The 27,778-nt window shown below is 43.4% G+C and overlaps 1 protein-coding gene across 1 annotated transcript in view; it reads right to left on the bottom strand.

The window, feature by feature from the left end:
• Nucleotides 1-3,254: 3,254 nt before the first annotated feature.
• LOC121515576 (receptor-type tyrosine-protein phosphatase beta-like) overlaps nt 3,255-27,778 on the bottom strand; it is a 72,922-nt gene continuing 48,398 nt past the window's right edge. Inside the window, exons 16-26 of the mRNA XM_041796407.1 lie at nt 25,820-26,110; nt 25,423-25,701; nt 18,355-18,504; nt 18,013-18,271; nt 15,955-16,067; nt 12,964-13,069; nt 12,730-12,807; nt 8,686-8,703; nt 8,520-8,601; nt 3,465-3,555; nt 3,255-3,355 (exon numbers count right to left, since the gene is read on the bottom strand). Coding sequence (XP_041652341.1) covers nt 3,255-3,355; nt 3,465-3,555; nt 8,520-8,601; nt 8,686-8,703; nt 12,730-12,807; nt 12,964-13,069; nt 15,955-16,067; nt 18,013-18,271; nt 18,355-18,504; nt 25,423-25,701; nt 25,820-26,110 — 1,568 coding nt within the window. The remainder of the gene's footprint in view (nt 3,356-3,464; nt 3,556-8,519; nt 8,602-8,685; nt 8,704-12,729; nt 12,808-12,963; nt 13,070-15,954; nt 16,068-18,012; nt 18,272-18,354; nt 18,505-25,422; nt 25,702-25,819; nt 26,111-27,778) is intronic.

The following is a 27,778-nucleotide window of genomic DNA, read 5'->3' as shown; positions in this document are numbered from 1 at the left end:
CACACAGATCAGACTCACAGCTGTCCCACTCATCAGTCCGGGATTGTAACCGGATACAGACCTCTCTGATTCAGACCTCTCTGATACAGACCACTCTGATTTAGACCTCTCTGATACAGACCTCTCTGATTCAGACCTCTCTGATTTAGACCTCTCTGATACAGACCACTCTGATTTAGACCTCTCTGATACAGACCTCTCTGATTCAGACCTCTCTGATACAGACCACTCTGATACAGACCTCTCTGATTTAGACCTCTCTGATACAGACCATTCTGATTCAGACCTCTCTGATACAGACCACTCTGATTCAGACCACTCTGATTCAGACCACTCTGATACAGACCTCTCTGCTACAGACCTCTCTGATACAGACCTCTCTGATACAGACCTCTCTGATTCAGACCACTCTGATTCAGACCACTCTGATTCAGACCTCTCTGATACAGACCACTCTGATTCAGACCACTCTGATTCAGACCACTCTGATACAGACCTCTCTGCTACAGACCTCGCTGATACAGACCACTCTGATACAGACCACTCTGATTCAGACCACTCTGATTCAGACCACTCTGATACAGACCTCTCTGCTACAGACCACTCTGATTCAGACCACTCTGATACAGACCACTCTGATACAGACCTCTCTGCTACAGACCTCGCTGATACAGACCACTCTGATACAGACCTCTCAGATTCAGACCTCTCTGATACAGACCACTCTGATTCAGACCACTCTGATTCAGACCTCTCTGATACAGACCACTCTGATTCAGACCACTCTGATTCAGACCACTCTGATACAGACCTCTCTGCTACAGACCACTCTGATTCAGACCTCTCTGATACAGACCACTCTGATACAGACCTCTCTGCTACAGACCTCGCTGATACAGACCACTCTGATACAGACCTCTCAGATTCAGACCTCTCTGATACAGACCTCTCTGATTCAGACCTCTCTGATACAGACCACTCTGATTTAGACCTCTCTGATACAGACCTCTCTGATTCAGACCTCTCTGATTTAGACCTCTCTGATACAGACCACTCTGATTTAGACCTCTCTGATACAGACCTCTCTGATTCAGACCTCTCTGATACAGACCACTCTGATACAGACCTCTCTGATTTAGACCTCTCTGATACAGACCATTCTGATTCAGACCTCTCTGATACAGACCACTCTGATTCAGACCACTCTGATTCAGACCACTCTGATACAGACCTCTCTGCTACAGACCTCTCTGATACAGACCTCTCTGATTCAGACCACTCTGATTCAGACCACTCTGATTCAGACCACTCTGATTCAGACCACTCTGATACAGACCTCTCTGCTACAGACCTCGCTGATACAGACCACTCTGATACAGACCTCTCAGATTCAGACCTCTCTGATACAGACCACTCTGATTCAGACCACTCTGATACAGACCTCTCTGCTACAGACCTCGCTGATACAGACCACTCTGATACAGACCTCTCAGATTCAGACCTCTCTGATACAGACCACTCTGATTCAGACCACTCTGATTCAGACCTCTCTGATTCAGACCTCTCTGATTCAGACCTCTCTGATTTAGACCTCTCTGATACAGACCTCTCTGATACAGACCTCTCTGATTCAGACCTCTCTGATACAGACCTCTCTGATACAGACCTCTCTGATACAGACCTCTCTGATTCAGACCTCTCTGATACAGACCACTCTGATTTAGACCTCTCTGATAAAGACCACTCTGATTTAGACCTCTCTGATAAAGACCACTGTGATTTAGACCTCTCTGATTTAGACCTCTCTGATACAGACCTCTCTGATTTAGACCTCTCTGATACAGACCTCTCTGATACAGACCTCTCTGATACAGACCTCTCTGATTCAGACCTCTCTGATACAGACCTCTCTGATACAGACCTCTCTGATTTAGACCTCTCTGATACAGACCACTCTGATTCAGACCTCTCTGATACAGACCACTCTGATACAGACCTCTCAGATTCAGACCTCTCTGATACAGACCACTCTGATACAGACCTCTCAGATTCAGACCTCTCTGATACAGACCTCTCTGATTCAGACCACTCTGATTCAGACCACTCTGATTCAGACCTCTCTGATTCAGACCTCTCTGATTTAGACCTCTCTGATACAGACCTCTCTGATACAGACCTCTCTGATACAGACCTCTCTGATACAGACCTCTCTGATTCAGACCTCTCTGATACAGACCACTCTGATTTAGACCTCTCTGATACAGACCTCTCTGATTTAGACCTCTCTGATACAGCCCTCTCTGATTCAGACCTCTCTGATTCAGACCTCTCTGATACAGACCTCTCTGATTTAGACCTCTCTGATACAGACCACTCTGATACAGACCTCTCTGATTTAGACCTCTCTGATAAAGACCACTCTGATTTAGACCTCTCTGATTTAGACCTCTCTGATACAGACCTCTCTGATTTAGACCTCTCTGATAAAGACCACTCTGATATAGACCTCTCTGATTTAGACCTCTCTGATACAGACCTTTTTGATACAGACCTCTCTGATTCAGACCTCTCTGATACAGCCCTCTCTGATGCAGACCTCTCTGCTACAGACCACTCTGATACAGCCCTCTCTGATACAGCCCTTTTTGATACAGACCTCTCTGATTCAGACCTCTCTGATACAGCCCTCTCTGATGCAGACCTCTCTGATTCAGACCTCTCTGATACAGCCCTCTCTGATGCAGACCTCTCTGATTTAGACCTCTCTGATAAAGACCACTGTGATTTAGACCTCTCTGATTTAGACCTCTCTGATACAGACCTCTCTGATGCAGACCTCTCTGCTACAGACCTCTCTGATACAGCCCTTTTTGATACAGACCTCTCTGATTCAGACCTCTCTGATACAGCCCTCTCTGATGCAGACCTCTCTGCTACAGACCTCTCTGATACAGCCCTTTTTGATACAGACCTCTCTGATTCAGACCTCTCTGATACAGCCCTCTCTGATGCAGACCTCTCTGATTCAGACCTCTCTGATACAGACCTCTTTGATACAGCCCTTTTTGATACAGACCTCTCTGATTCAGACCTCTCTGATACAGCCCTCTCTGATTCAGACCTCTCTGATTCAGATGATCTGATGATGATGACCTTGATACTCACAGATGTAGCTGGCATTGATTCAGACCTCTGAACACTGATCGTCTCTGATTAGACCTTCTGGTAGAGTCATCTGAACAGAAACCATAGAATCAGAGTGAGGATGATGATGATGATGGAAGGTAAAACAGATTGGGTAAAGGTGTTTTAGACTTCTCTGACTGTGGTACAGGATGTACTCTGGTAGAGTCATCTGAACAGAAACCATAGAATCAGAGTGAGGATGATGATGATGAGGAAGGTAAAACAGATTGGGTAAAGGTGTTTTCGTCTTCTCTGACTGTTTACTGTAGATAACTCACATGGTAGGATGTTGTTGTATCGGTTCTTTCCTCGGTTCTCCGGCAGCAGAGCTGAATCCAACGACTGACTCCGACCCACATCCTTCAGATCCTGATCAACAGAGAAACGGCATCACTGAGATCCTATCGACTACTAATGTCTGCATCACTGACTGTATAGGAGAGATCCTATCGACTACTAATGTCTACATCACTGACTATATAGGAGAGATCCTATCGACTACTAATGTCTACATCACTGACTGTATAGGAGAGATCCCATCGACTACTAATGTCTACATCACTGACTGTATAGGAGAGATCCCATCGACTACTAATGTCTACATCACTGACTGTATAGGAGAGATCCCATCGACTACTAACGTCTACATCACTGACTGTATAGGAGAGATCCCATCGACTACTAATGTCTACATCACTGACTGTATAGGAGAGATCCTATCGACTACTAATGTCTACATCACTGACTGTATAGGAGAGATCCCATCGACTACTAATGTCTACATCACTGACTGTATAGGAGAGATCCCATCGACTACTAATGTCTACATCACTGACTGTATAGGAGAGATCCCATCGACTACTAATGTCTACATCACTGACTGTATAGGAGAGATCCCATCGACTACTAATGTCTACATCACTGACTGTATAGGAGAGATCCTATCGACTACTAATGTCTACATCACTGACTGTATAGGAGAGATCCTATCGACTACTAATGTCTACATCACTGACTGTATAGGAGAGATCCTATCGACTACTAATGTCTACATCACTGACTGTATAGGAGAGATCCTATCGACTACTAATGTCTACATCACTGACTGTATAGGAGAGATCCTGATCGACTACTAATGTCTACATCACTGACTGTATAGGAGAGATCCTGATCGACTACTAATGTCTACATCACTGACTGTATAGGAGAGATCCTGATCGACTACTAATGTCTACATCACTGACTGTATAGGAGAGATCCTGATCGACTACTAATGTCTACATCACTGACTGTATAGGAGAGATCCTATCGACTACTAATGTCTACATCACTGACTGTATAGGAGAGATCCTATCGACTACTAATGTCTACATCACTGACTGTATAGGAGAGATCCTATCGACTACTAATGTCTACATCACTGACTGTATAGGAGAGATCCTGATCGACTACTAATGTCTACATCACTGACTGTATAGGAGAGATCCTATCGACTACTAATGTCTACATCACTGACTGTATAGGAGAGATCCCATCGACTACTAATGTCTACATCACTGACTGTATAGGAGAGATCCCATCGACTACTAATGTCTACATCACTGACTGTATAGGAGAGATCCTATCGACTACTAATGTCTACATCACTGACTGTATAGGAGAGATCCCATCGACTACTAATGTCTACATCACTGACTGTATAGGAGAGATCCTATCGACTACTAATGTCTACATCACTGACTGTATAGGAGAGATCCTGATCGACTACTAATGTCTACATCACTGACTGTATAGGAGAGATCCTATCGACTACTAATGTCTACATCACTGACTGTATTCTGAGTTTTGTTGTAATGTTGTTGTTTCCATGGAAACCAATAATAACCAACTGCAGCCATGGCCACTGTACAAACCACACCCCCTACAATAGACGCATACTTGTGCTCTTAGCTTAGCTTTAGCATTTGAGTTTCCGCTGGTTAGGTTTAGGGGTAGCTCATTGGGGTAGGCGTGGTTTGTATGGGGCTTGGTTTGTACAAGGCGTGGTTTGTATGGGGCGTGTTTTGTAAGGGGCGTGGTTTGTATGGGGCGTAGTAAGTACTGGGTGTGGATTGAACGGGGTGTGGTTTGTATGGGGCGTGGTTTGTATGGGGCGTGTTTTGTACGGGGCACGGTTTGTACGAGGCGTGGTTTGTATGGGGCGTGTTTTGTAAGGGGCGTGGTTTGTATGGGGCGTAGTAAGTACTGGGTGTGGATTGAACGGGGTGTGGTTTGTATGGGGCGTGGTTTGTATGGGGCTGGTTTTGTATGGGGCGTGGTTTGTACGGGGCGTGGTTGGTAAGGGGTGTGGTTTGTACGGGGCGTGGTTGGTAAGGGGTGTGTTTTGTAGGGGGTGTGGTTTTTTTACGAGGCGTGTTTTGAACGGGGCGTGGTTTGTATGGGGTGTGGTTTGTATGGGGCGGGTTTTGTACGGGGCGTGGTTTGTCTGGGGTGTGGTTTGTATGGGGCGGGTTTTGTACGGGGCGTGGTTTGTCTGGGGTGTGGTTTGTATGGGCCGTGTTTTGTACGGGGCGTGGTTTGTATGGGGTGTGGTTTGTATGGGGCAGGTTTTGTACGGGGCGTGGTTTGTACGGGGCGTGGTTGGTAAGGGGTGTGGTTTGTACGGGGCGTGGTTGGTAAGGGGTGTGTTTTGTAGGGGGTGTGGTTTTTTTACGAGGCGTGGTTTGTATGGGGTGTGGTCTGTATGGGGCGGGTTTTGTACGGGGCGTGGTTTGTATGGGGTGGGTTTTGTACGGGGCGTGGTTTGTATGGGGCGGGTTTTGTACGGGGTGTGGTTTGTATGGGGCGGATTTTGTACGGGGTGTGGTTTGTATGGGGTGTGGTTTGTACGGGGCGTGGTTTGTACGGGGCGTGGTTTGTATGGGGAGTGGTTTGTATGGGGCGTGGTTTGTACGGGGCGTGGTTTGTACGGGGCTTGGTTTGTATGGGGTGTGGTTTGTATGGGGCGTGGTTTGTACAAGGCATGGTTTGTATGGGGCGTGTTTGTATGCGGGTGTGGTTTTTCTGGGGTGTGGTTTGTATGGGGCGTGGTTTGTACGGGGCGTGGTTTGTATGGGGAGTGGTTTGTATGGGGTGTGGTTTGTATGGGGCGTGGTTTGTACAAGGCGTGGTTTGTATGGGGCGTGTTTTGTAAGGGGCGTGGTTTGTATGGGGCATGGTTTATACGGGGCGTGGTTTGTACGGGGCGTGGTTGGTAAGGGGTGTGGTTTGTACGGGGCGTGGTTGGTAAGGGGTGTGTTTTGTAGGGGGTGTGGTTTTTTTATGAGGCGTGTTTTGTACGGGGCGTGGTTTGTATGGGGCGTGGTTTGTACGGGGCGTGGTTTGTATGGGGCGTGGTTTGTATGGGGTGTGGTTTGTATGGGGCGTGGTTTGTATGGGGCGTGTTTTGTACGGGGCACGGTTTGTACGAGGCGTGGTTTGTATGGGGCGTGTTTTGTAAGGGGCGTGGTTTGTATGGGGCGTAGTAAGTACTGGGTGTGGATTGAACGGGGTGTGGTTTGTATGGGGCGTGGTTTGTATGGGGCAGGTTTTGTATGGGGCGTGGTTTGTACGGGGCGTGGTTGGTAAGGGGTGTGGTTTGTACGGGGCGTGGTTGGTAAGGGGTGTGTTTTGTAGGGGGTGTGGTTTTTTTACGAGGCGTGTTTTGAACGGGGCGTGGTTTGTATGGGGTGTGGTTTGTATGGGGCGGGTTTTGTACGGGGCGTGGTTTGTCTGGGGTGTGGTTTGTATGGGGCGGGTTTTGTACGGGGCGTGGTTTGTCTGGGGTGTGGTTTGTATGGGGCGTGTTTTGTACGGGGCGTGGTTTGTATGGGGTGTGGTTTGTATGGGGCAGGTTTTGTACGGGGCGTGGTTTGTACGGGGCGTGGTTGGTAAGGGGTGTGGTTTGTACGGGGCGTGGTTGGTAAGGGGTGTGTTTTGTAGGGGGTGTGGTTTTTTTACGAGGCGTGGTTTGTATGGGGTGTGGTCTGTATGGGGCGGGTTTTGTACGGGGCGTGGTTTGTATGGGGTGGGTTTTGTACGGGGCGTGGTTTGTATGGGGCGGGTTTTGTAAGGGGTGTGGTTTGTATGGGGCGTTTTTTGTAAGGGGTGTGGTTTGTATTGGGTGTGGTTTTTAAGGTGCTTGTTTTGTACGGGGCGTGGTTTGTATGGGGAGTGGTTTGTATGGGGCGTGGTTTGTACGGGGCGTGGTTTGTACGGGGCTTGGTTTGTATGGGGTGTGGTTTGTATGGGGCGTGGTTTGTACAAGGCATGGTTTGTATGGGGCGTGTTTTGTACGGGGTGTGGTTTGTATGGGGTGTGGTTTGTATGGGGCGTGGTTTGTACGGGGCGTGGTTTGTATGGGGAGTGGTTTGTATGGGGTGTGGTTTGTATGGGGCGTGGTTTGTACAAGGCGTGGTTTGTATGGGGCGTGTTTTGTAAGGGGCGTGGTTTGTATGGGGCATGGTTTATACGGGGCGTGGTTTGTACGGGGCGTGGTTGGTAAGGGGTGTGGTTTGTACGGGGCGTGGTTGGTAAGGGGTGTGTTTTGTAGGGGGTGTGGTTTTTTTATGAGGCGTGTTTTGTACGGGGCGTGGTTTGTATGGGGCGTGGTTTGTACGGGGCGTGGTTTGTATGGGGCGTGGTTTGTATGGGGTGTGGTTTGTATGGGGCATGGTTTGTATGGGGCGGGTTTTGTACGGGGCGTGGTTTGTACGGGGCTTGGTTTGTATGGGGTGTGGTTTGTATGGGGCGTGGTTTGTACAAGGCATGGTTTGTATGGGGCGTGTTTTGTACGGGGTGTGGTTTGTATGGGGTGTGGTTTGTATGGGGCGTGGTTTGTACAAGGCGTGGTTTGTATGGGGCGTGTTTTGTAAGGGGCGTGGTTTGTATGGGGCATGGTTTATACGGGGCGTGGTTTGTACGGGGCGTGGTTGGTAAGGGGTGTGGTTTGTACGGGGCGTGGTTGGTAAGGGGTGTGTTTTGTAGGGGGTGTGGTTTTTTTATGAGGCGTGTTTTGTACGGGGCGTGGTTGGTAAGGGGCGTGTTTTGTACGGGGCGTGGTTTGTATGGGGCGTGGTTTGTACGGGGCGTGGTTTGTATGGGATGTGGTTTGTACGGGGCGTGGTTTGTACGGGGCGTGGTTTGTATGGGGTGTGGTTTGTATGGGGCGTGTTTTGTACGGGGCGTGGTTTGTATGGGGCGTGGTTTGTATGGGCGTGGTTTGTACGGGGCGTGGTTTGTAGTGGCTGCAGCTAGACCCGTCTTATGGAAACAGTCTTGGCCAGCTGACTGACCTCGTACTCCTGAGACAGCAGGTAGTGAGAGTCGGCCTGAAGCTTGATCAGGTGACTCTCAAAGTTCTGGACCTTTATGGGACTGAAAAACATGTAGGGAAAGGTTAAAAAGTCCTGGTCACTATGGAAACGAGAGAAAACAGCTGAAGATGTTTGATCTACTCACCTGGAGATACGACGGTTCCTACCAGAGACAAAAGCAGAGACCGTGGTCAGAAGATAAAGACGAGTATGACATGACAAAGGATCAATGATTATCAGTTTCTACTGGAGCATGGCTGCAGCACTGCTGAAGGAGGAACTGAAGTTACCCTTGGTTGGGTCTCTGATTGGTCCACTAACCCTCCAATCAGAAAGCCCCTGTTAGGGCAGCGTTTATTGAACTACTTCCTGTCAGACGGACTTCCTCCAGGGCCGAGTCTCTCCAGTGCTGAGGGGTGACATGACCTTAATGTGGTTCCTGATCTCCACATTCTAATCAGGGGCATTGATCCTCCTGTTTCATGAATTTATGAAAAACTCCTTCTTCAGATCTGACTTTGAGGATGACCACACTGAAAAATCAACCATCGACCACACTGAGAATTCTACCATCAACCAAACTGAGGGTTCAACCATCAACCACACTAAGAATTCTACCATCAACCATCAACCACACTGAGAATTCTACCATCAACCAAACTGAGGGTTCAACCATCAACCACACTAAGAATTCTACCATCAACCATCAACCACACTGAGAATTCTACCATCAACCAAACTGAGGGTTCAACCATCAACCACACTAAGAATTCTACCATCAACCATCAACCACACTGAGAATTCAACCATCAACCATCAACCACACTAAGAATTCTACCATCAACCATCAACCACACTGAGAAATCAACCATCAACCACACTGAGAATTCAACCATCAACCACACTGAAAATTCAACCATCAACCATCAACCACACTAAGAATTCTACCATCAACCATCAACCACACTGAGAATTCAACCATCAACCACACTAAGAATTCTACCATCAACCATCAACCACACTGAGAATTCTACCATCAACCACACTGAGAATTCAACCATAAACCACACTAAGAATTCTACCATCAACCATCAACCACACTGAGAATTCAACCATCAACCACACTGAGAATTCTACCATCAACCAAACTGAGGATTCAACCATCAACCACACTGAGAATTCAACCATCAACCAAACTGAGAATTCAACCATCAACCAAACTGAGAATTCAACCATCAACCAAACTGAGAATTCAACCATCAACCACACTGAAAATTCAACCATCAACCACACTGAGAAATCTACCATCAACCATCAACCACACTAAGAATTCTACCATCAACCATCAACCACACTGAAAATTCAACCATCAACCACACTGAGAATTCAACCATCAACCACACTGAAAATTCAACCATCAACCAAACTGAGAATTCAACCATCAACCACACTGAAAATTCAACCATCAACCATCAACCACACTGAGAAATCTACCATCAACCATCAACCACACTAAGAATTCTACCATCAACCATCAACCACACTGAAAATTCAACCATCAACCACACTGAGAATTCAACCATCAACCACACTGAAAATTCAACCATCAACCATCAACCACACTGAGAAATCTACCATCAACCATCAACCACACTAAGAATTCTACCATCAACCATCAACCACACTGAAAATTCAACCATCAACCACACTGAGAATTCAACCATCAACCACACTGAAAATTCAACCATCAACCAAACTGAGTATTCAACCATCAACCACACTGAGAATTCAACCATCAACCACACTGAAAATTCAACCATCAACCATCAACCACACTGAGAAATCTACCATCAACCATCAACCACACTGAGAAATCTACCATCAACCATCAACCACACTGAGAAAACTACCATCAACCATCAACCACACTGAGAATTCAACCATCAACCATCAACCACACTGAGAATTCAACCATCAACCACACTAAGAATTCTACCATCAACCATCAACCACACTGAGAATTCAACCATCAACCATCAACCACACTGAGAATTCAACCATCAACCAAACTGAGGATTCAACCATCAACCAAACTGAGGTCTTAACCATCAACCACACTGAGAAATCAACCATCAACCAAACTGAGTATTCAACCATCAACCATCAACCACACTGAGAATTCAACCATCAACCAAACTGAGGATTCAACCATCAACCATCAACCACATTGAAAATTCAACCATCAACCACACTGAGAATTCAACCATCAACCACACTGAGAATTCAACCATCAACCAAACTGAAAATTCAACCATCAACCACACTGAGAATTCAACCATCAACCAAACTGAAAATTCAACCATCAACCACACTGAGAATTCAACCATCAACCAAACTGAGAATTCAACCATCAACCACACTGAGAAATCAACCATCAACCAAACTGAGTATTCAACCATCAACCATCAACCACACTGAAAATTCAACCATCAACCACACTGAGAATTCAACCATCAACCAAACTGAGGATTCAACCATCAACCATCAACCACACTGAAAATTCAACCATCAACCACACTGAGAATTCAACCATCAACCAAACTGAGAATTCAACCATCAAACACACTGAGAAATCAACCAGTGACCACACAGACTGAGGCTAATCAAAGAACTGGATCAGTTAAACAGACTGATCACCAGGAGTAACAAGGGGACCAAGGTAGGAGGAAACTAGAGACCAGAGACTCAGTCTGAACAGGAACAGTAACCGAGGGGCGGGGCTTAGTAAATATTAAATTTGCGGTTGTAGTCGTGTTGAGTGTTCTAGTATTTAGTGTTTAAACAGTAATCTCATTGTAGTAGTAATCGTAGAAGTATCAGTAGTAGTTTTGCAGTAATAATTGGAGTAGTATCAGTAATATTGCAGTAGTATTGAAGTAGTGCTGCAGTAGTAATAGTAGTTTTGCAGTAGTAGTAGTAGTATTGCAGTAGTATTGCAGTAGTAGCAGAAATATTGCAGTAGTATTGCAGTAGTAGCAGAAATATTGCAGTAGTATTGCAGTAGTATCGCAGTAGTAGCAGAAATATTGCAGTAGTATTGCAGTAGTATCGCAGTAGTTGCAGAAATATTGCAGTAGTATTGCAGTAGTATTGTAGTAGTTGCAGAAATATTGCAGTAGTATTGCAGTAGTATTGCAGTAGTAGCAGAAATATTGCAGTAGTATTGCAGTAGTAGCAGAAATATTGCAGTAGTATTGCAGTAGTAGCAGAAATATTGCAGTAGTATTGCAGTAGTATCGCAGTAGTAGCAGAAATATTGCAGTAGTATTGCAGTAGTATCGCAGTAGTAGCAGAAATATTGCAGTAGTATTGCAGTAGTATTGCAGTAGTAGCAGAAATATTGCAGTAGTATTGCAGTAGTATCGCAGTAGTAGCAGAAATATTGCAGTAGTATTGCAGTAGTAGCAGAAATATTGCAGTAGTATTGCAGTAGTATTGCAGTAGTAGCAGAAATATTGCAGTAGTATTGCAGTAGTAGCAGAAATATTGCAGTAGTATTGCAGTAGTATTGCAGTAGTAGCAGAAATATTGCAGTAGTATTGCAGTAGTAGCAGAAATATTGCAGTAGTATTGCAGTAGTAGCAGAAATATTGCAGTAGTATTGCAGTAGTATCGCAGTAGTAGCAGAAATATTGCAGTAGTATTGCAGTAGTAGCAGAAATATTGCAGTAGTATCGCAGTAGTAGCAGAAATATTGCAGTAGTATTGCAGTAGTAGCAGAAATATTGCAGTAGTATTGCAGTAGTATCGCAGTAGTAGCAGAAATATTGCAGTAGTATTGCAGTAGTATCGCAGTAGTAGCAGAAATATTGCAGTAGTATTGCAGTAGTATTGCAGTAGTAGCAGAAATATTGCAGTAGTATTGCAGTAGTATCGCAGTAGTAGCAGAAATATTGCAGTAGTATTGCAGTAGTAGCAGAAATATTGCAGTAGTATTGCAGTAGTAGCAGAAATATTGCAGTAGTATTGCAGTAGTATCGCAGTAGTAGCAGAAATATTGCAGTAGTATTGCAGTAGTAGCAGAAATATTGCAGTAGTATTGCAGTAGTATTGCAGTAGTAGCAGAAATATTGCAGTAGTATTGCAGTACTACTGCAGTAGTAGTAGTAATACTGTAGTAGTGTCTGACCCTCTGACAGCGCTGTGAGCTCCAGCTGTGGTCCTCTCTCTCCTCACACTCATCCTCACTGTTGCTCGCTCGTCCACGCTGAAGGAAGTGAGAAAGTTTAGGATTATAGTATTACAGTAAAATAAAGGTGCTACTGACAGGAAGCATCCTGACGCTGTGTCAGAGTCATGTAGAGGGATCAGGTGAAGGCTCTGTGTTTGATGGTCCTGTCATGTTCTTCATGGTCATACTCACACTTTTCGAGCCTTCTGCCTGCAGACGAGCAGAGCGGTGACCCCGACCACCATGGCGATGAGGAAGATTCCAGCACTGACACCCTCGATCACCCCGTTCAACGGCTCTACACGACCACATACACCACCATCAATACATTCAGATGTAAAAATATAGTTGATTATCTCTGCTCTGGTAACTCCATGTACTATTGACACATACATGTAGACGTGACTCTCCCTCCAGTTAAAGAAGGGCTTCACTGATACTGCAGAAGGGTGTGTATGGAGTCATTATTGCTACAAAACTATAGAGCACATTTAACTATTCAGAGATCATGACAGATTAATTAGGGCCAGAGCACCGCCCCGGCCTTGGAGCGAGGACCCTATTGTATTTCGTTTGTCAAAAAAATTATTATTATTCCAACACTTCGCGCTCGATTTTGGGGCCCTTAAACCCCCTAAAAAGTCCTGGATTTTTGCTCATCTCATCAGGACCCGCGAAAAATTTCGTACTCTAGTGTTGCCAGACTTTGCCCTCCAAAAATGGCCGCTAGGGGGCGCCAAAACCAACAAATCGGCAGCCCCGCCCACAAGTTTGTCCAACATGCATGAAAATCGGTACACATATGTATCATGACTAGACGAACAAAAAATCCTCTTGGGGCCATCCTCTAAAATGCACCAGAAGTGATGAAATCAGCAAAAACTGGCCATTTTTGCCCATTTTTGGCAAATTTGCAGTCCTCGCATTTGAACGAACACTGCCTTGAGGATTTAACTGATTGACTACAGTGGTTTCTCCTGAAAGTAGACAAGATAGAGATCTTAAGTTGTACAAATGGTGAGTTTTTGACGGGGGGCTGGGCCGTTATAAGGCACCAAACTTTGATGAGCACTTTTTACACCATTTTTCTCTGAAAAAATGGGGTAAAAACAACAATTATTGTCCATAACTTTTGAGTGCTTACACCAGTCATCACCAAACTTCTCACAGATGATCACACATGGAGGCTCTATCAAGTCATGCACCAACATCAGAAATCAATAACTCCGTTGTGACATCACAATATTGAATTTTGCACTTTTTCTACTTTTCTCACTTTAAAAATTCACCAAAAATACACCTTTGAACTTAGGCAGATGATCTTTGGTCTGCACATGCACCATGATCCCACCTACAAAAAGCCTCTTGGCCCCATGCCAAAATCCGAACAGGAAGTCCACCAGCTTCATTGCAAATCTTACACAAATTTCATGTGCTTGATAACAGTCCAGGCTAGAACATGTCCATGTTTTAAAATTTTGAAAGATCTTGCAGCGCCCTCTATGGCAACAGAAAGTAACTTTCACATTCCAGTTCCTACATGGTTGGCCAAATCATGCTGAAATTTGCTCAGGTTGTTCTCAAGGAGTTGACATTACACCTATGCAAGGGACAAAAAAATTACGCTAGACGGTGTTGCCCTGGCGATTTTTTGTTTGCCGTGAAACAGGAAGTAGAATTTTCAGGGGCTTGTGATACTCGTAAAGCAATAAAACTAGGTGAGAAAATTCACTTAGGCATGCCGAGATAATTCATGTGATGTTTGTTGGTGGGTGTGGCCTACTGGCTCAATGGCGTCCCCTACAAATTTTCAAAAATTCAGCAAACCCAGCTGGTTCAACCCAGGCTTATGAATTTCCGTGTGCATATAGGTCATCTTCAGACCTACAAAAAAGCCTCTTGGACCCATATCATAACTCAAACAGGAAGTCGGCCATTTTCATTTTTTAATTTTGCTTTTCGTAAATCTAAGGGTCGTATTTGAACGAACTCATCCGAGGGATTTTATCTGACTGACTCCAGATTTTGTTTTAACTCAAACTAGACATCCTTGAGACCCCAGGTTTATGCTCCGCGTGAGTTTTCACCATAGGGTGGTGATGTTATCAGCGCCCAAACTTTTCTGCATTTTGCTCTTTTTTTCACTGTGAAATTACAGCATTATTGCCTTATAACTTTTTAGTGTTTCTTTCAATCATCACCAAACAACCATGCATCAATATCATCTTTTTGTCACAGCGCCTCCTTCTGCCAGGTGAACATTTACACCATTGATTTTTCATGTCTGTTTTATGGGTTGCCACAAAAAAATTCACCAAAAATACATCGTTCATCTTAAGCGTATGATTTTCGCTTTGCATGTGGATCATCATCAGCCGTTTGGACCCATGCCAAAATCCCAACAGGAAGTCCACCAGCTCCGCCCCAATTTCTAAACAAGGTAATGTCTTGGACAATTAAAAAATGAAAACTGATGTAACTTTGGGGGATATCATTCTGTGGTCTTCACATCATTATGGCAACACAACAGTATCACATTGAACACGCCCACGTAAAAAACTGCTCATCATGGCGCCCTCTACTGCCAACAGGGAGTGATACAAATGGGTCATTTCTGGATTATTCTTACTGTGTTGAACCCATCATGCACTGATTTTGACCTGAACTCCTCACTGTCGGTTCCAACATGGACATGCTTCATTCCCGGATGACCCAGTGGCCATGGTGGACATTTTGATCCTTCGCCACGAGACAGAAAGTGGGTGTAACTGTCATATGAACCACCCGATTGCCTTAAAATTTCACATGTATGATCAGGGTCTGCCTCTCTACAAATTTCAGTAAATGGTCTGTCCCTCATCACCTCTACATGTCCACCTCCACCTTTGACATTCTGCCACCAACTGTTGAGGGGAAGTACTACATCATATACAAAGTGCACCATCCTGAATTTTTTTCAGGATGTTGCACCACACCCCGAGTTGTGCCAGGGTGCGAGGGCCCTCCAGTGCTGCTTGCAGCCCTAGTTTTTTATAATCTTCACTTTGCCCTATAACTCCACCCCAGCTCTTCCTACAGACTTCATCCTGGCTTTAAAACTAGAACCAGTAAGTCATGATCTCAGAACGTTAAAATGTGCCAGGGTTTGCGACGATACTGACTCCATAGCGCTTTTCCTCTCACCGGCCTCAGTGACGACGGGCAGAGATAGGAACGTGTCGGTGAACAAAGGAGCGCTGCCACTCGATCCCAGCTTTTCTTTGTCAAACAGCTGAGTGAATGCTCGGACGCTGAGCCTGCAGACAAAAACACAGGGCACAGGAAACCCACAGTCAACATATCAAACATACTGGTGAATTTATCTGATCATTGTCAGATTTAAACAAATGTAAAGTTTATTGTTTTATTCTACGTTTTTACATCCTAGAAAATGACATGAACTATCTGACAGAACAGATTTAGTCCAACTTTTTCACAGATTTCTTTTTAGTGTCTCATGTATTTATTTAAAATTTGATTCATATTCTGGTTTAAACTGAACTCTTAGGACAAATATATAAACACTAACATTTTTCAAATATTGGAAAGAATTAAAATAAAAATATGACACAAAGAATATTCATTCACTTGATTCATTTTTCATCATGACCACTTTATTTATTTTTCTTTTTTATGTTTCTATTTATTATTTGTTCATATTTGTATCTTTTTTATTATTCATCTATTTTGTCTATATTTGTATTTGTTATGTTTATTAATAGTAATCAATTTGTTTGTTTGTTTTATAATTTGGCTGTTTATTTTATTTATTGATTTCAATTCAATTCAATTCAATTCAACTTTATTTGTATAGCAGATTTCATACAGGCGTAAACTCAAAGACCACTCTTAAACGAACTTAAAGTGTCTACTGACCTCAGGTCAGTTGGCAGCTTATTCCACAGAACAGCACCATAGTGGCTAAATGCACCTTCCCCTGATTTGCATTTGACTTTAGGCACATTTAGAAGGCCCATACCTGAAGATCTGAGCAACCTGGTTGGGTGATAGTGAGTGAGCATGTGCCATACCATTCAGTGATTTATAAACAAGAAGTAGCACTTTAAAATTGATTCTATATTGGACGGGAAGCCAGTGAAGATTTGTCGGGATGGGTGTGATGTGTTCTGTTTTCTGTGTTCCTGTTAGAATGCGGGCTGCAGTGTCTGGATGAGTTAGAGGGGGTTTATTGTCTTTTTTGGAAGTCCAGCATAGAGAGTTACAGTAATCTGATCTGTTGGATATGAATGCATGGACCAGTTTTTCTGAATCAGACTGAGACGTGACTGACTGAAGTCTGGAAATGTTTTTAGATGGTAGAAGGCTGTTTGGGTGATGGCAGGTATATGTTGTTGAAAGTTTAATCTGAATCAATGATAACTCCAAGATTTCTGACGTGCTCACTGAGCTGAAAAGGAAATGAAGGTAGAAGCGAAATGAGTTCTAGTCTGTTAATCTGTTTATTTTTATTCATTTATTAGTTTTTATTTATTATTTGTTTCAAATGTTGATTTTTTTTTTCTCATTTCAATAATTTGTAAAGTTCTTTGAATTACAGCTCTTACATGAAAAATGCTTCAGAATCCATCAGATTGATTGTTTCATTGATTGATTGATTGATTCACTGATTGATTGATTGATCGATTGGTTGATTGATTGATTGATTGATTGATCGATCGATTGGTTGATTGATTGATTGATTGATTCACTGATTGATTGATTGATCGATTGGTTGATTGATTGATTGATTGATTGATCGATCGATCGATCGATCGGTTGATTGATTGATTGATTGATTGATTGATTGATTGATTGATTGATTGATTGATTGATTGATTGATTGATATAGTCGAGTGTTTTTCTGACTGGTAATGAAACTGTGTTTGAAATAGTTTGATATTCTCTATCAGGACATTCATTAGTGATTAAAGAGAGTGAGGTCGGTTTTTAGGTTATTGATAAACATAAATGTCCCATTGATCACTGATTGACTAAATAGGGCTTTATGATTTTGATGATTTTTCAGCCAAATCAAAATGACTAAAGGACATAAACAAGGTTGTTTTCACATCATGTAGCTCATTTTTATCAGACCGTGATTTTGTCTTCATCCTGTGCTACGAAATGTGATTAAATAAATCAGAATTGATGATTCCAACATTCCACCCTGTCGCGTTTAGCCCTGTCCTCCGTCTTCAGTACCTGTACGCCGTCTTAGGTTTCAGCGGTCCATCACAGAACATGTCGCCAGCGCTCTCCAGGTCTCTGTGGTCACATGACCCTCCCAGTAGGTCCATCCCCGTCCCCAGATTCATCTGGAATCCCACGGACTCGCTGTCGGGACCCTCGGTGCAGCGACTCGGGAAGAATGCCGTCTGATAGGACGTGATGGAGCTGTTGGACTTATAGTGCAGGTAGGAGGGCAGGGGGTGGAGATTCTGAGGCTGCTCGTCATCCACGCCTTCAACCAATTAAGAGATATCAAACACAGACCTCAGACAATGAGACGGTGCTACTGTGGTGACATCACAGTGAAATCATTACCTTCAGACTCAGTCACCACCACGGTGAAGAACCTGATGGCCCCGTTGACGTCACTGAACCAGCTGCAGTTAAAGGTGAAGACAATGGAGGACGTGGTGACCACAGCGGTCCGATCACTGACCCGGGTACTGAGGGCGGGCACCGGAGGACCTGCAGGAGGGACAGCGTGTTGATTACAAAAAAAAAAACTTTATTTAAAAAGATCCAAACTTTAGTGATCAGAACCAGGACAGACAGAAAACGAAGTTAATTAATAATGAGGATAATGAGGTTGGAATATAGGTTTATATGGTTAATTAACACAGGTTATAAAGGTTAACGAGCAGGTAAATGAGGTCATAAGGACAGGACAACATGGTTAATTAGGACAGGTTAACGAGGTTTATGAGGACAGGTTCATGAGGTTCATGAGGATAGGTTAACAATGTTAATGAGGACAGGTTATTGAGGTTTATGAGGACAGGGTAATGAGGTTCATGAGGACAGATTAATAAGGTTTATGAGGACAGGGTAATGAGGTTCATGAGGACAGATTAATAAGGTTTATGAGGACAGGGTAATGAGGTTCATGAGGACAGGTTAATGAGGTGTATGAGGACAGGGTAATGAGGTTCATGAGGACAGGTTAATGAGGTGTATGAGGACAGGTTATTGAGGTTTATGAGGACAGGGTAATGAGGTTCATGAGGACAGGTTAATGAGGTGTATGAGGACAGGGTAATGAGGTTCATGAGGACAGGTTAATGAGGTGTATGAGGACAGGTTATTGAGGTTTATGAGGACAGGGTAATGAGGTTCATGAGGACAGATTAATAAGGTTTATGAGGACAGGGTAATGAGGTTCATGAGGACAGGTTAATGAGGTGTATGAGGACAGGGTAATGAGGTTCATGAGGACAGGTTAATGAGGTGTATGAGGACAGGGTAATGAGGTTTATGAGGACAGGGTAATGAGGTTCATGAGGACAGATTAAAAAGGTTTATGAGGACAGGGTAATGAGGTTCATGAGGACAGATTAATAAGGTTTATGAGGACAGGGTAATGAGGTTCATGAGGACAGGTTAATGAGGTGTATGAGGACAGGGTAATGAGGTTCATGAGGACAGGTTAATGAGGTGTATGAGGACAGGTTAATGAGGTGTATGAGGACAGATTAATAAGGTTTATGAGGACAGGGTAATGAGGTTCATGAGGACAGGTTAATGAGGTGTATGAGGACAGGGTAATGAGGTTCATGAGGACAGGTTAATGAGGTGTATGAGGACAGGTTATTGAGGTTTATGAGGACAGGGTAATGAGGTTCATGAGGACAGATTAAAAAGGTTTATGAGGACAGGGTAATGAGGTTCATGAGGACAGGTTAATGAGGTGTATGAGGACAGGGTAATGAGGTTCATGAGGACAGGTTAATGAGGTGTATGAGGACAGGTTATTGAGGTTTATGAGGACAGGGTAATGAGGTTCATGAGGACAGATTAATAAGGTTTATGAGGACAGGGTAATGAGGTTCATGAGGACAGATTAATAAGGTTTATGAGGACAGGGTAATGAGGTTCATGAGGACAGGTTAATGAGGTGTATGAGGACAGGGTAATGAGGTTCATGAGGACAGGTTAATGAGGTGTATGAGGACAGGTTAATGAGGTGTATGAGGACAGATTAATAAGGTTTATGAGGACAGGTTAATGAGGTTTATGAGGACAGGTTAACGAGGTTTATGAGGACAGGGTAATGAGGTTCATGAGGACAGATTAATAAGGTTTATGAGGACAGGGTAATGAGGTTCATGAGGACAGGTTAATGAGGTGTATGAGGACAGGGTAATGAGGTTCATGAGGACAGGTTAATGAGGTGTATGAGGACAGGTTAATGAGGTGTATGAGGACAGTGTAATGAGGTTCATGAGGACAGATTAATAAGGTTTATGAGGACAGGTTAATGAGGTTTATGAGGACAGGTTAACGAGGTTTATGAGGACAGGGTAATGAGGTTCATGAGGACAGATTAATAAGGTTTATGAGGACAGGGTAATGAGGTGTATGAGGACAGGGTAATGAGGTTCATGAGGACAGGTTAATGAGGTGTATGAGGACAGGGTAATGAGGTTCATGAGGACAGGTTAACGAGGTTTATGAGGACAGGTTAATGAGGTTTATGAGGACAGGTTATTGAGGTTTATAAGGACAGGTTAATGAGGTTTATGAGGACAGATTAACAATGTTGATGAGGACAGGTTAATGAGGTTTATGAGGACAGATTAACAATGTTAATGAGGACAGGTTAACAATGTTAATGAGGACAGGTTATTGAGGTCTATGAGGACAGGTTAATGAGGTTTATGAGGACAGGTTAACAATGTTTATGAGGACAGGTTATTGAGGTTTATAAGGACAGGTTAATGAGGTTCATGAGGACAGATTAATAAGGTTTATGAGGACAGGGTAATGAGGTTCATGAGGACAGGTTAATGAGGTGTATGAGGACAGGGTAATGAGGTTCATGAGGACAGGTTAATGAGGTGTATGAGGACAGGGTAATGAGGTTCATGAGGACAGGTTAACGAGGTTTATGAGGACAGGTTAATGAGGTTTATGAGGACAGGTTAACGAGGTTTATGAGGACAGGTTAATGAGGTTTATGAGGACAGATTAATGAGGGTTATGAGGACAGGTTAATGAGGTTTATGAGGACAGGTTAATGAGGTTTATGAGGACAGATTAACAATGTTGATGAGGACAGGTTAATGAGGTTTATGAGGACAGATTAACAATGTTAATGAGGACAGGTTAACAATGTTAATGAGGACAGGTTATTGAGGTCTATGAGGACAGGTTAATGAGGTTTATGAGGACAGGTTAACAATGTTTATGAGGACAAGTTATTGAGGTTTATAAGGACAGGTTAATGAGGTTTATAAGGACAGATTAACAATGTTAATGAGGACAGGTTAACAATGTTAATGAGGACAGGTTATTGAGGTTTATGAGGACAGGGTAATGAGGTTCATGAGGACAGGTTAATAAGGTTTATGAGGACAGGTTAATGAGGTTAATCAGGACAGGTTAATGAGGTTTATGAGGACAGGTTAATGAGGTTCATGAGAACAGGTTCATGAGGTTCATGAGGACAGGTTATTGAGGTTTATGAGGACAGGTTAATGAGGTTTATGAGGACAGATTAATGAGGTTTATGAGGACTGATTAACAATGTTAATGAGGACAGGTTCATGAGGTTTCTGAGGACAGGTCAATGAAGTTTTTGAGGACAGGTTAACAATGTTGATGAGGACAGGTCAATGAGGTTTATGAGGACAGGTTAATGAGGTTTATGAGGACAGGTTAATGAGGTTCATGAGGACAGGTTAATGAGGTTCATGAGGACAGGTTAATGAGGTTTATGAGGACAGGTTAATGAGGTGTATGAGGACAGATTAACAATGTTAATGAGGACAGGTTATTGAGGTTTATGAGGACAGGTTCATGAGGTTCATGAGGACAGGTTAATGAGGTTCATGAGGACAGGTTAATGAGGTTTATCAGGACAGGTTAATGAGGTTCATGAGAACAGGTTCATGAGGTTCATGAGGACAGGTTAATGAGGTTCATGAGGACAGGTTAATGAGGCTTATGAGGACAGGTTAATGAGGTTTATGAGGACAGGTTAATGAGGTTCATGAGGACAGGTTAATGAGGCTTATGAGGACAGGTTAATGAGGTTCATGAGGACAGATTAATGAGGTTCATGAGGACAGATTAATGAGGTTTATGAGGACAGGTTATTGAGGTTTATGAGGACAGGTTAGTGAGGTTTATGAGGACAGGTTAATGAGGTTCATGAGGACAGGTTAATGAGGTTCATGAGGACAGGTTAATGAGGTTCATGAGGACAGGTTAATGAGGTTTATGAGGACAGGTTATTGAGGTTTATGAGGACAGGTTAGTGAGGTTTATGAGGACAGGTTCATGAGGTTCATGAGGACAGGTTAATGAGGTTCATGAGGACAGGTAAATGAGGTTTATGAGGACAGGTTAATGAGGTTTATGAGGACAGGTTAATGAGGTGTATGAGGACAGGTTAATGAGGTTTATGAGGACAGGTTAATGAGGTTCATGTGGACAGGTTAATTAGGTTCATGAGGACAGGTTAATGAGGTTTATGAGGACAGGTTATTGAGGTTTATGAGGACAGGTTAATGAGGTTTATGAGGACAGGTTAATGAGGTTTATGAGGACAGGTTAACAATGTTAATGAGGACAGGTTAATGAGGTTCATGAGGACAGGGTAATGAGGTTTATGAGGACAGGTTATTGAGGTTTATGAGATCAGGTTAATGAGGCTTATGAGGACAGATTAACAAGGTTTATGAGGACAGGTTAATGAAGTTTATGAGGACAGGTTAATGAGGTTTATGAGGACAGATTAATGAGGTTTATGAGGACAGATTAATGAGGTTTATGAGGACAGGTTAATGAGGTTTATGAGGACAGGTTAATGAGGTTTATGAGGACAGATTAATGAGGTTTATGAGGACAGATTAACAAGGTTTATGAGGACAGGTTAATGAGTTTTATGAGGACAGGTTAGTGAGGTTTATGAGGACAGATTAACAATGTTAATGAGGACAGGTTAACAATGTTAATGAGGACAGGTTATTGAGGTCTATGAGGACAGGTTAATGAGGTTTATGAGGACAGGTTAACAATGTTTATGAGGACAGGTTATTGAGGTTTATAAGGACAGGTTAATGAGGTTTATGAGGACAGGTTAACAATGTTTATGAGGACAAGTTATTGAGGTTTATAAGGACAGGTTAATGAGGTTTATAAGGACAGATTAACAATGTTAATGAGGACAGGTTAACAATGTTAATGAGGACAGGTTATTGAGGTTTATGAGGACAGGGTAAAGAGGTTCATGAGGACAGGTTAATAAGGTTTATGAGGACAGGTTAATGAGGTTAATCAGGACAGGTTAATGAGGTTTATGAGGACAGGTTAATGAGGTTCATGAGAACAGGTTCATGAGGTTCATGAGGACAGGTTATTGAGGTTTATGAGGACAGGTTAATGAGGTTTATGAGGACAGATTAATGAGGTTTATGAGGACAGATTAACAATGTTAATGAGGACAGGTTCATGAGGTTTCTGAGGACAGGTCAATGAAGTTTTTGAGGACAGGTTAACAATGTTGATGAGGACAGGTCAATGAGGTTTATGAGGACAGGTTAATGAGGTTTATGAGGACAGGTTAATGAGGTTCATGAGGACAGGTTAATGAGGTTCATGAGGACAGGTTAATGAGGTTTATGAGGACAGGTTAATGAGGTGTATGAGGACAGATTAACAATGTTAATGAGGACAGGTTATTGAGGTTTATGAGGACAGGTTCATGAGGTTCATGAGGACAGGTTAATGAGGTTCATGAGGACAGGTTAATGAGGTTTATCAGGACAGGTTAATGAGGTTCATGAGAACAGGTTCATGAGGTTCATGAGGACAGGTTAATGAGGTTCATGAGGACAGGTTAATGAGGCTTATGAGGACAGGTTAATGAGGTTTATGAGGACAGGTTAATGAGGTTCATGAGGACAGGTTAATGAGGCTTATGAGGACAGGTTAATGAGGTTCATGAGGACAGATTAATGAGGTTCATGAGGACAGATTAATGAGGTTTATGAGGACAGGTTATTGAGGTTTATGAGGACAGGTTAGTGAGGTTTATGAGGACAGGTTAATGAGGTTCATGAGGACAGGTTAATGAGGTTCATGAGGACAGGTTAATGAGGTTCATGAGGACAGGTTAATGAGGTTTATGAGGACAGGTTATTGAGGTTTATGAGGACAGGTTAGTGAGGTTTATGAGGACAGGTTCATGAGGTTCATGAGGACAGGTTAATGAGGTTCATGAGGACAGGTAAATGAGGTTTATGAGGACAGGTTAATGAGGTTTATGAGGACAGGTTAATGAGGTGTATGAGGACAGGTTAATGAGGTTTATGAGGACAGGTTAATGAGGTTCATGTGGACAGGTTAATTAGGTTCATGAGGACAGGTTAATGAGGTTTATGAGGACAGGTTATTGAGGTTTATGAGGACAGGTTAATGAGGTTTATGAGGACAGGTTAATGAGGTTTATGAGGACAGGTTAACAATGTTAATGAGGACAGGTTAATGAGGTTCATGAGGACAGGGTAATGAGGTTTATGAGGACAGGTTATTGAGGTTTATGAGATCAGGTTAATGAGGCTTATGAGGACAGATTAACAAGGTTTATGAGGACAGGTTAATGAAGTTTATGAGGACAGGTTAATGAGGTTTATGAGGACAGATTAATGAGGTTTATGAGGACAGGTTAATGAAGTTTATGAGGACAGGTTAATGAGGTTTATGAGGACAGATTAATGAGGTTTATGAGGACAGATTAATGAGGTTTATGAGGACAGGTTAATGAGGTTTATGAGGACAGGTTAATGAGGTTTATGAGGACAGATTAATGAGGTTTATGAGGACAGATTAACAAGGTTTATGAGGACAGGTTAATGAGTTTTATGAGGACAGGTTAGTGAGGTTCATGAGGACAGGTTAATGAGGTTTATGAGGACAGGTTAATGAGTTTTATGAGGACAGATTAATGAGGTTTATGAGGACAGATTAACAAGGTTCATGAGGACAGATTAACAATGTTAATGAGGACAGGTTAATGAGGTTTATGAGGACAGATTAATGAGGTTTATGAGGACAGATTAACAAGGTTTATGAGGACAGGTTAATGAGTTTTATGAGGACAGGTTAGTGAGGTTTATGAGGACAGGTTAATGAGGTTTATGAGGACAGATTAATGAGGTTTATGAGGACAGATTAACAAGGTTTATGAGGACAGGTTAATGAGGTTTATGAGGACAGGTTAGTGAGGTTCATGAGGACAGGTTAATGAGGTTTATGAGGACAGGTTAATGAGGTTTATGAGGACAGGTTAATGAGGTTTATGAGGACAGATTAATGAGATTTATGATGACGGGTTCAAGGTTAAAGGTCAAGGTCAGGGGATTTTTTCTGTAGGGGCCCTACGGTCAATCATTGTGACCACGCTCTCCTTGGCCTCCTCGCTGGTTGTCCCATCAGAGATGACCTTGACGGAGATGGTGTAGCGTTTGTGCGGCTCCAGGTGTGAGATGACGTATCCGCAGGATTCCCGTCCAGTTCGTCTGGAGTAGACCAGGACCTGGGAGTCCTGGTGGAGACACTCAATGGAGTAGGAGTCGTAGTCAGCCTCTGGGGGGCCCCAGGAGCAGGAGATGGCGGTGGAGCTCTGAGGACGACAGTGAAGGCCATGGACTCGCCCTGGCTCTGCAGGACAACACAACCAACCCGAGTCTATCAGCCATCTTAGAAACACTCAGGTCTACCCACCAACACCAGCCCTCCCTTTGTGTCAAGACTGTTAGTCAGAAATACCGCCACCTACTGGTTCGGATGCTCTTGTGGATAGCGGTGCTGAAGGTGGCTTTGCCGTCTGGCTCCATGGCCCCGCTGACGGTACAGAGGCTGAAGGTGTACAGCCGTCCTGGAAACATCCCCCTGAGGATGCGGTTACCTGACGTCCGGCTATGGTACGGGTTGATGACAGACAGCTGGTCCTGAGGAGTCCACTGAAGGTCAAAGTCATCGTAGTCTGAGTCTACGGGGCTGGTCCAGGTGATCTCCAGGGACGTGTTGGTGACGCCCCTAAACAGAAAGGAGGAGGGAGGGGTGGGAGCTGGGGGGCAGAGAGACAAAGAGAGGAGACAACGGAGACATTTATCTTTGTCTTCAGAACTTTCAGACATCTCTGATTTACACAGAGCTCTACGGAGACCCCCCACTACATCTGTGGTTCTGGTCCCTGAAGTCAACTTCTCCATCAGTGTTAAAATCCATGAGCCAAGGGAGCCGGATACCTCAGAATTCATGACAGTAGGACATTTGATTAAAAAAGACAGGATTGGAAAACAGTAAGAAAAAAAATGAACAAATGTTAACATGATGTTCTATAGGAGGAGTATTCCAGGATTATTCAAGGACTACTCCAGGATTATTCAAGGACAACTCGGGGATTATTCCAGGATTATTCCAGGAGTATTCAAGGACTACTCCGGGATTATTCCAGGATTATTCCAGGAGTATTCAAGGACTACTCCAGGGTTATTCCAGGATCACTCCAGGATTATTCCAGGATTACTCCAGGAGTATTCCAGGATTATTCCAGGATTATTCAAGGACTACTCCAGGATTATTCCAGAATTATTCCAGGAGTATTCAAGGACAACTCCAGGATTATTCCTGGATCACTCCAGGATTACTCCAGGATTATTCCAGGATTACTCCAGGAGTATTCCAGGATTACTCCAGGAGTATTCCAGGTCTATTCCAGAAGTATTCCAGGATCACTCCAGGAGTATTTCAAGGTTGTTCTAGGGGTATTCCAGGAGAATTCCAGGAGTATTCAAGGACTACTCCAGGGTTATTCCAGGATCACTCCAGGATTATTCCAGGATTACTCTAGGAGTATTCCAGGATTACACCAGGATTATTCCAGAATTATTCCAGGAGTATTCAGGGACTACTCCAGGATTATTCCAGAATTATTCCAGGAGTATTCAAGGACAACTCCAGGATTATTCCAGGATCACTCCGGGATTATTCCAGGATAACTCCAGGAGTATTCCAGGATTACTCCAGGAGTATTCCAGGAGTATTCCAGGATCACTCCAGGTGTATTTCAAGGTTATTCCAGGAGTGTTCCAGGAATATTCCAGGAGTTTTCCAGGTTTACTCCAGTAGTATTCCTGGAGTATTAGAGGACTACTCCAGGGTTTTTCCAGGATCAATCCAGGATTATTCCAGGATTATTCCAGGAGTATTCAAGGACTACTCCAGGGTTATTCCAGGATCACTCCAGGATTATTCCAGGATTACTCCAGGAGTATTCCAGGATTATTCCAGGATTATTCAAGGACTACTCCAGGATTATTCCAGAATTATTCCAGGAGTATTCAAGGACAACTCCAGGATTATTCCTGGATCACTCCAGGATTACTCCAGGATTATTCCAGGATTACTCCAGGAGTATTCCAGGATTACTCCAGGAGTATTCCAGGTCTATTCCAGAAGTATTCCAGGATCACTCCAGGCGTATTTCAAGGTTGTTCTAGGAGTATTCCAGGAGAATTCCAGGAGTATTCAAGGACTACTCCAGGGTTATTCCAGGATCACTCCAGGATTATTCCAGGATTACTCTAGGAGTATTCCAGGATTACACCAGGATTATTCCAGAATTATTCCAGGAGTATTCAGGGACTACTCCAGGATTATTCCAGAATTATTCCAGGAGTATTCAAGGACAACTCCAGGATTATTCCAGGATCACTCCGGGATTATTCCAGGA

Source organism: Cheilinus undulatus, linkage group 9 (genome assembly GCF_018320785.1).
Source record: "Cheilinus undulatus linkage group 9, ASM1832078v1, whole genome shotgun sequence".
NCBI lineage: Eukaryota > Metazoa > Chordata > Actinopteri > Labriformes > Labridae > Cheilinus > Cheilinus undulatus.
This window is presented reverse-complemented; position numbering and strand designations above follow the sequence as displayed.